The following is an 8,653-nucleotide window of genomic DNA, read 5'->3' as shown; positions in this document are numbered from 1 at the left end:
CCCTTTGCTGTACGTGTGTTGTGTACGAGTACATGGGTCTACAGTAGGGGTGAAAATTATTCATGTATGAGTGTTGCTCTGTGTGCATAAGAGGTCTTTTATTCTCTGTGCATTAGCTGTGTACACTATGCTGTGCAAAGCCTGTTACGCACACCATAATAAATACACACTGAAGTGTGTGTGAGCCCCATTACCTTTTGCATGCTGTGACTGTGAAGCTTGTTACTATGTGTGCGTTATGCCGTGTGTGTATTATACGTATTGTTTTGTGAGTATTGTGTGTGTGTGTTGCAGTTGCCTCATTCCTGCTTGGGAAGAGCCACGCTTGCAGGTGGAGCTCAAGGTAGGAAGCTTCTTTGGGGGTTGCGGCCCTGGAGGCCCAGGCTGCACTGGGAGAGCCACTGGTGGGAGATCTGGTAGAGGAAACCTCGGCCTTCCCGAAACTGGGGGGGCGGCAGAAGCTGTAGCAAGAGAGAAAGGACACGGTGGGGTATGGTGGGGCATGGCAGGGTGGGCTGTGAACACAGGCAGATGTTTTGCTAAACCGCTCAATAGAGGAGCTCCTGTCGTCTTCAAAGAAGCTCACTTCTCCCTCCCCTTAACTTCCTCGGGAAGCCCCCCTCCAGCTTAACGCATGCTAACATGAATAATGCATGTTCTCTTCGTTAGTCTCTCACCTGGAGTTCACACACACACACACACACTTGCACACATACACCCATCAGAACTTCCTTGCTCATTACTGGTTAAGGAAAGCCCCCACAGCCACACACCCGGATGCTGTCTACACGCCCCACCCACCCCACCTTAGTCTGGATGAGCGCGACGGTGCGAGGGCTCGTCGTCTCCCCGTCATTCTCCTCTGGGTCTCTCTCAGCAGGGAGGGCCCCCTGCGGAGAAGAAGGGAAGGGAGTCTCAGAGGTGGGTGTGTGGGGGGGGGGGGTGCCTGAAAATGGGGCAGGACTAAGCAGGGGAAAAAAAAAAAAACACGACTGGGCCCCTCGGTGTCTCTTAAGAGTGGGCGGCAGGTGAACGGGTTTACTGCGCTTTCGCAGGCACGATATGGGGACACGTTACCCCTTCATTGTGTGACATCAAAAAAAAAAAAACATAAGGACAATAAATGATGCCTATAGACGCATCGGAGATGAATGCGATTACTGTGAAGTGTTGACAAAGCTTCATGAAGTCAAAATCCTCTCGATATCAAAAACGATTCTCACAGCAAGCAACTTCTGAAGTGCCTTAGAGCCTCGTCTCAGCTCCGTGTGCGTGTGTGTGTGTGCGTGTTACAGGAGCTAGGAGAGCAGACTAAATAAGAGCAGTAAATAAAAGAAAGCATAATGGCACAGGACACATTAACATGGTAATAATTTATAGCTTTGGTCTAACATCAGTGGCGGGTACTGTTCGTGGGAAATGCAGAAGGTGGATGTCTGGAACCCGAGATCGAACCCCATCGTCTGAGTCAAAACAAAGAGCACGCGTCACAGACGCATGTTACAGCTGAGCGGCACACTGCTTTGGGAGAGAAAGCGGCGACAAAAGCTTCAGTATCGACCCGAGCCCTCGTCGGCCGTCTTACCGAGGCGTTGTCTCCGGGGCCCCTAGGGTCTGTGCCGCAGTTGCGAGGCCACCCGCCCCCCCCCCAACCCGTACCCAAGACGCCAAAAGGGTTTTAAATGCTAGTGTGGATGCTTGCATGTCGACTCCCCCTGAATATTTCATGAGTGGGCCTTACTCTCATCTGCAGCCGGAAGACAGAGAACTGAGAGAGGGAGGGAGGGAGAGAGAGAGAGAGAGAGAGAGACAGACACACACACACACACACACACACACACACACACACACACACACACACACCACAGCAGGTCCCATACGCAACTGAGCAAGGATCGGCTGTGGATGCGACTGCAGGATGGACGGGTCGGGTGGGTTGTTCTGCTCTCAGACATGGACCTGTACTGCTTGGGAACCCCACCAGCTCCAGTGTGTGTCCACAGAGAGGACAGCTGGCACATGAATACGGTAGAGAAGACAGCGTCCACTCCATGTCCACGCACAACACCGGCAAAGACCTCATCCTTTTCAAAGTAGAAAGATATCACTGTGTTTACTCTTCATTTAACCATCAAGCTTATTTATTTATTTTTTTTTAATATTTAGTGTGATTATAAAGCACCTTGTTTTCTGTGTACTGCTCACCGCAGGTCAGAGACTGTGGTCCTAGACCACTCGCTTAAACTGTTTACCTTCAGCACAGGCAACATGGAATTTTTTTCCTTTGTTACCCTTTTATATTATTGTGGTTGACAGCAGCTGGAAAGCCTTAGACAAACAAATTGACCTTGCATGCATATATGGAGTGCATTAGATACATTTCCATTCACATTCAGCTCTGCTTGGGTTGGGGCCTTAAACTCCAGTGGATTCTGTTCTCTCTCCCAAGGCACAGGCCTCTAATTCTCAGTTAGAATTAGAATCAGGATCAGAGGGCGCCACCTGGTGGACATCCAGCGTTTTGTTCAAAATGAGAACGCGAAGTAGTAGACGCACATTGTCTGAACCGCTTGTCCCATATGGAGTCGCGGGGAGCCAGAGCCTAACCCGGCAACAGAGGGCGTAATGCTGGAGGGGGACGGGGCACACCCAGGACGGGACGCCAGTCCGTCGCAAGGCACCCCGAGCGGGACTCGAACCCCAGATCCACCCGAGAGTAGGTCCCGGCCCGACCCGCTGCGCCCCTCTCCTAGTAGATGCAGAATGTTACAAATATTAGAGCTGAAAAAATGGTAAAATTCCAACATGCACTTTTGCAGCGCTCACTTCAGCAGACATGCAATCTCTGTAAATCTAAAGCAACATTAAACGGACATGAGCTGAAAGCCAGGAATAAATCCTGTTAAAAAGTAGCGAGGGTTTCCTGTAAACGCCTGTCCACGCTGTTCAGGGGGAGGAAGACTTCTGGAACGCATCCGCGCGCTCACCTGTTGTGCGGCAACAACGGCGGGAGCGATGCTGAGAGCGGACAGCAGAGCCGAGTGAGAGCGTGGCGGACGACGGCTCGGTCGGGACAGCTCCGGACAGCGGGGTTCTATCAGCAGGCGGCTCCACAAGGTTGCAGCACTGAGCACAGAGGCAGAGAAGAGGGCGAGCTGAACGTTCACAGACCAGCAACTGACTGTCAGTCATGCTTAACGTGGTTCCACCTCTCATTGATGGGGGCGAGCATCACAACCGGGCTGAAGTGACATTAAAGGATGGGCCTTCAACCACCATGCTGCTTCTCTGGAATGAACAAAAGTGTGTTTTCAGACAAAGAACGTATAATTGGAAGGGCGTATAAAGACAGGGGGGCATGGGGGCATGGTGGCGCAGCGGCGCAGCAGGTTTGGCCTGTGCCTGCTTTCCGGTGTGTCTGGGGTTCAAGTCCCGCCTGGGGTGCCTTGCGATGGACTGGCGTCCCGTCCTGGGTGCATCCTGTCCTGGGTGTGTCCCCTCCCCCTCCAGCCTTGTGCCCTGTGTTGCTGGGTTAGGTTCCGGTTTGCCGCGGCTCCATAGGGGACAAGCGGTTTCTCTGTGTGTGTGTGTGTATGAGAATACATCACTGCACAGCTGAGGTTCACATGGTGGTTTCGTTACCGTGACACTTCTGAACAGGAGGCGGGGCTCCCTGGTGCACCATACAACAACTCCGACAAGGGCCTTGCCTCTGCGGTGGCTGGCACTTCTGATGAGTCTCCCGCACAAGGAAAGCAGCTGTGGAACATCTGCTCCAGGTCTGATGACTCAAATATCTGCAGCCATATGATAAACGCAGTCTTGCATCCAGTGCGGACAGTGCCGGAACAGTTTGCGATGAATCTTAATATCGCATAAGGAGAACAGATTAAGAGGTGGACCACGAGCGTCAGCGAGATTCCACACGTATTCATCACAACAGGTAAAACCCGAAAGTCCAGCTAGTTGATTTCGCCATGCTCTGATGGGTTTTGCAAGTTCTGCACATCTGCTCTAAGGTGAGTCTCTGGATAGTCAGTTCGTAGTCATTTCTAAAATGCATACAATTCAGTGTGGGGGGGGGATGGTGCGGACGTGGCATCCCAAGGATCAAGCTAGTCTGCTATGTAACTCTGAGGAGTACAGCTAATATTTTTGGTGCCAAATTACCTGACAAGTTGCTATACCGCTGCATCTACGACACTTGGGCCATGAAATTCATTCATGTGCTAATGAGCAGGAATGGCGGATGTCAAACCTTTTTTTTGGAGCAGGTGAACTGGTCACCTGAAACATGAGGATTCTTCACATCCTGGTGTTTCGAGGGAAGACAAGCAGGCGACAAAGTGCTGTGGTCACTGAAGCTTGGGTGGACGTCGTTCCCGAACGAGCTCCACTCTCCGAAGGAGGTGTCCGGTGCCAGGGCACTCTGGAAACGCAAATCCTCGAAATCCAAAGCATTGGTTCCAGCCTGGTCGGCATCAAGCCCACTGGTGCATTCGGGAACCCCCGGCTCCAGCATGGCAGAGACCCGGAGATGTTTTCTTCAGCAGACCCAACCGGAAGACCGTGCAAGAAGGGCTCAGCTCACGGATGCCATTCCGGGCAACGTACGCTCCAGGAGCCCTTCCCCTCTTCACTCCCGTCGCGGTCCCCGGATCTCGATCGTCTCGTACTTTCGACGATCACACCGAGTCCATCTCGCAGCTTGCGTGACCTGCGTGTGACACGGAGAGGAAGCAGATGAGGGACCCCGCCGCACTCCCGTGGCAGTCGCCGCGCTGGTGAAAACATCACATTTTTAGGGGCCTGTTCGAGCATCAGGTTGCCGCGGCAGCGTCACCGGGGGTACGGCGGAACTCCGTCCACAGGGCCCCGCCGCTGTGCCGCCCTACGGACAGGGTGAACTTTTCAGATGGGCTTCCAGGCTGTTCAGCGCACAGATTTGCGCGCGCCGCCAACGCACGTGTCACACACTCGTCTCCCCTTGACCTTCGCCACCTCCTGGGTCACGACGGAAATCCACTTTGTTTGACTCGAGACGAGGGCTGCGGGACGCGGATGTGGAGACACACAAGCGAACGCAACATGATCATGACATGTCGGCGGGGATCATGATTGTTTGTCCGATTGATTTGCATTTCAGGAAATAACACAACTGTTTACACCGCCGGCTCGTTCACGGGGAAACTCTCTCCGTCGTCTCGGTAACGCGGCCGTTACACACACCACTCTCTCTCTCTCTCTCTCACTCTCTCACTCACTCACCTTACCTTGCCGCTACGGCGACCGGAGAACCAGGTGCACCTGATCCTCGTGAGAAGGTCGCTCACGGTCCCCCCCAGACTGCGAAGGGAGGCCAGGTGACGCAGGGGGCGGAGCGCGGGTCACGTGGGGCACCTGGCTCAGGTGGAGACTTGGGGGACGGGGGGGTGGGGTCCGCGGTGTGACACCCTGCTCTACCCTGGTTTCCCGTCAGCGCACGTCTTAGTTTCGTGCACTTTTCGTTTCGCAGAGTGTGTGCGCAGCATTGTCTTTAATAAAATCCCATTCGACTCCTCTAAGCCGCCCCAATTCTTTTGTGGACTAATTAGATTAACTACTCGGTTTAAAAGTTTCATGAACTCCACAGCCTCACGTTCAATAACACTGTAAAAATCAGCGCTACAGAAGCGTGGGATTTCGATACGGGTTTATGAACGCGTTCTCTTTATTTTTGCGCGTTACGTCAGGTATTTTATCAGTATGTAAAATTTCTCAATTTCACACTACCAGCAGACAACATCTGATACTGCACTAGGGAGATCCAGAAGTTTCTTTCGTCTGGTTGTGATTTATATCGAACAGCTGTCGGCGAAACAAAAGAGGATAAACAGTACTGCCTGAAACACCGAACTGTAACCGACAGGGGGCGCCATACACTCAGTATCCTTCATGTGACGTCATCGCGTTCTTATTTTGATGGTTTCATTGGTCCGCGTGACACATCGCCATCTCTGCAAAAACAGCCCATCTGTTTCTGCACAAAGTGCTGTGTTATTATGTGCATGTTTAATCTTTTTGTAGAATGCATTCTTTAGTTGGTGTGATGCTACGAAACACAAAACTTACTGGGTTAGCATTTTTCTTGTTATTCTTGGCTGACACCATTGTCCAAGGACACATAAGGTTTGTTAGGTAAGATGCTCACAAGGTTACAGGTTGCAATTACATGATGACAGTCTAAGATTTAACACCGTGCACTGTGTTAACACAAGATCAACACAGGACTACATCATTATGCCTGGATCAATTAACCAAATCTAACTGTAATACATATAATGTATGACTGAGAGCACAGTGAGATATGAAATATTATTTAATGGCCCAGGAGAGCAGATCCCAGACTGTTCCAAACTGATGTGTGAAGAGAGGGATCTTCAAAAGGTGAGGGAAAATCAGGAGACTGGTAAGAGACCTGATGTTAACTGGAAGCTCGTTCCTCAGTTTGGGAGCTAGAAGAAGGGAGGATCAGTCCTTACTAGTGTGTCTGGGGGGAGGAGGTACTGAGAGGTGGTCGCATAAGGCATGGTGGACCTTACCACGGCACCGGCGAGGGATGAGCATCTCAGCCGTTTGAGAGGAGGCCTCATGCAGGCATCTGAAGGTCAGGCTACCTGACAGGAGCTCGATTCTTACAGCAATGGGGTACAAGGTCAGTATCAGATGTGGTGAGAAATTTTAATTATTTAAACCACTAAAAATCTGGGAAGTTTTCTTTAGGCCCTTTTAGGGAATTGACCTGGCAACCTTTGTGCGTTTATCCACTCTGCTCATCTGATCCTCAGTTTAACTTCTCTGAGACGTATTGTACATCGTCTGCTAAATGAATAAATGCAAATGTAACAAAAATTTCGCTTTTTTACAGCAACGCAGTTTGTGAAATAAACTGTCGCATCAGGACATGGCATAAATACAAAAACATCAATATTCACGTGAAGAAAACCTGAATGTATTTTTCTCTCAAAACAAGCAGGTCAAAGCTCCAGCAAACAGTTTCAGATTACAGAGATTTTTTAGCGTCTCGTATCGCACAATTTCGTATGAATATAATACACTGCGTCTTGTTTCAGTTTTGTGTGATTTTTGCAACAGAGAGAATTTCATCCGAGCACATCGGTTTTTTACGAGTACAGGGAGGGAAGAAGACCGAAGTGAACGGTAACAGGAGCGCTAAGCCCTGTACACTCCCAGGGAAGTAGATTCAGCAGAACTGCAGAGATTTACAATCAATAATTCATCAGACTGGATGCTGGGTGCTGTCATGACTGGGCACTTTCTGCCTTAAAGGACTCGCTCTGCCTCCGCGTCCAGAGTGAAGTCGCAGCCTCAAAGCTGTTTTTTTTTTTTTTCCCTTCTTTTTTTAGCCTCACATGTGTCTGACATTATAACTCCTTTTCCCCTCAAAAATGCAATAGCTCGCAAAAATATGTTTGCGCGTTAAAGTAGAAACAAATGCCGCCAGTGCGGAACCGATCTAGCCGAGAGCGGCCAGATAATCACGAGATTTGCTTCCGTGAAAAGAAAATCGGAACTTGTATAAAACTTGTATAATTAGGTCATAACAGCGAAACGGGTTTATCCGTAGTTTTCAAAACCGTTGCCAGGGAAAGTGGACGATAACGTTGAGCGTCAAACACGGGAAGCTGATACACGTCTGAGAACAATTTTACATTTTGTCGCTAGCAGAAAGCCCTTTGTGTGCTTCTAAGGCTGGGCTGAGAGCGGGCTGCGCTCGGGTACGAAGAGGCCTGTGAGAAGGGAGTCTCTGCAGTTCCACTTTGCCGTGCGTGTCGCCCTGCCGCTCCCCACTGTGACCTTGCAGTTTCCTCTGACACTGTAAAGGAAGCATACAAATCCTGCCTGTCATTGTACAAACAATACCCCAGCCAGGATTCGTTTTCTAAATCTTTCTTTCATGGTCTGTTATGTATAATCGGCTATGCATTCTCTTTAGCGGTAGCGATATGATAATTGTTTGTTTTGTTTGAAAACAATGCACTTTGCTATGTTTTCTAAGGACTCGTCCGAAAGCTTCAGCTCAAAGTTGTTTCTTCGCAGAGTGCGAATAAATTTGTATACATTATGATGTGCGTTTATGTTATTTTGTTCATTGTCGTGCACCGGGTGTCCTGTTATTCAAGGGAACTGCACGGTGCCCTCTGTCATCTTGGGCTGGAAGTTAGCAGAGAAATCCCACTTTTTTTTTTTTGATTTGAGCTGGAGATCATCTCCCAGCTTGTCTAGGAACAAGAGACAGAGACATACACACAGTCTGAACCACTTGTCCCATACAGGGTCACAGGGAGCCAGAGCCTAAGCCGGCAACACAGGGCACAAGGCTGGAGGGGGAGGGGACACACTCAGGACGGGATGCCAGTCCATCATAAGGCACCCCAAGCAGGACTCGAACCCCAGACCCACCAGAGAGCAGGACCCGGTCCAACCCACTGCACCACCACGCCCCCCCTATACAAGAGATACAGTCACAACTAATTATGCTAACCTACACAATTGAGTTTTCTCAAAACAAATTATAACCAGGTTAATTAAGCACATGGTAGGAGTTATTTGCAGTGTGCAGCTCTCATGTACATTCCACAGTAATGTTTTT

The 8,653-nt window shown here is 50.1% G+C and overlaps 1 protein-coding gene across 1 annotated transcript; it reads right to left on the bottom strand.

The window, feature by feature from the left end:
* Nucleotides 1–273: 273 nt before the first annotated feature.
* On the bottom strand, nt 274–5,368 carry LOC108919394 (uncharacterized). Its single transcript, XM_018727358.2, has 6 exons — nt 5,274–5,368; nt 4,259–4,717; nt 3,643–3,797; nt 2,988–3,126; nt 807–890; nt 274–461 (listed from the first exon to the last, which is right to left on the bottom strand). Exons 2-6 carry the CDS (start codon nt 4,520–4,522, stop codon nt 339–341), a joined length of 765 nt encoding a protein of 254 aa, XP_018582874.2. The 5' UTR covers nt 4,523–4,717; nt 5,274–5,368; the 3' UTR covers nt 274–338.
* Between the last annotated feature and the right edge of the window lie 3,285 nt (nt 5,369–8,653).

This window comes from Scleropages formosus, chromosome 15, assembly GCF_900964775.1.
Source record: "Scleropages formosus chromosome 15, fSclFor1.1, whole genome shotgun sequence".
Taxonomy (NCBI): Eukaryota; Metazoa; Chordata; class Actinopteri; order Osteoglossiformes; family Osteoglossidae; genus Scleropages; species Scleropages formosus.
The sequence above is the reverse complement of the archived record's forward strand: the minus strand, read 5'-3'. Positions and strand labels throughout refer to the sequence as shown.

Excerpts from the sequence above, each read along its gene's own strand:
- LOC108919394 (XM_018727358.2), bottom strand. The coding sequence starts at position 4,522 with ATGCTGGAGCCGGGGGTTCCCGAATGCACCAGTGGGCTTGATGCCGAC. Across the intron at positions 3,798-4,258 it reads TCACCTGCTCCAAAAAAAAG|ATATTTGAGTCATCAGACCT; the intron begins GTTTGACATCCG and ends ATATGGCTGCAG. Across the intron at positions 891-2,987 it reads CCGTTGTTGCCGCACAACAG|GGGGCCCTCCCTGCTGAGAG; the intron begins GTGAGCGCGCGG and ends TCTTCTCCGCAG.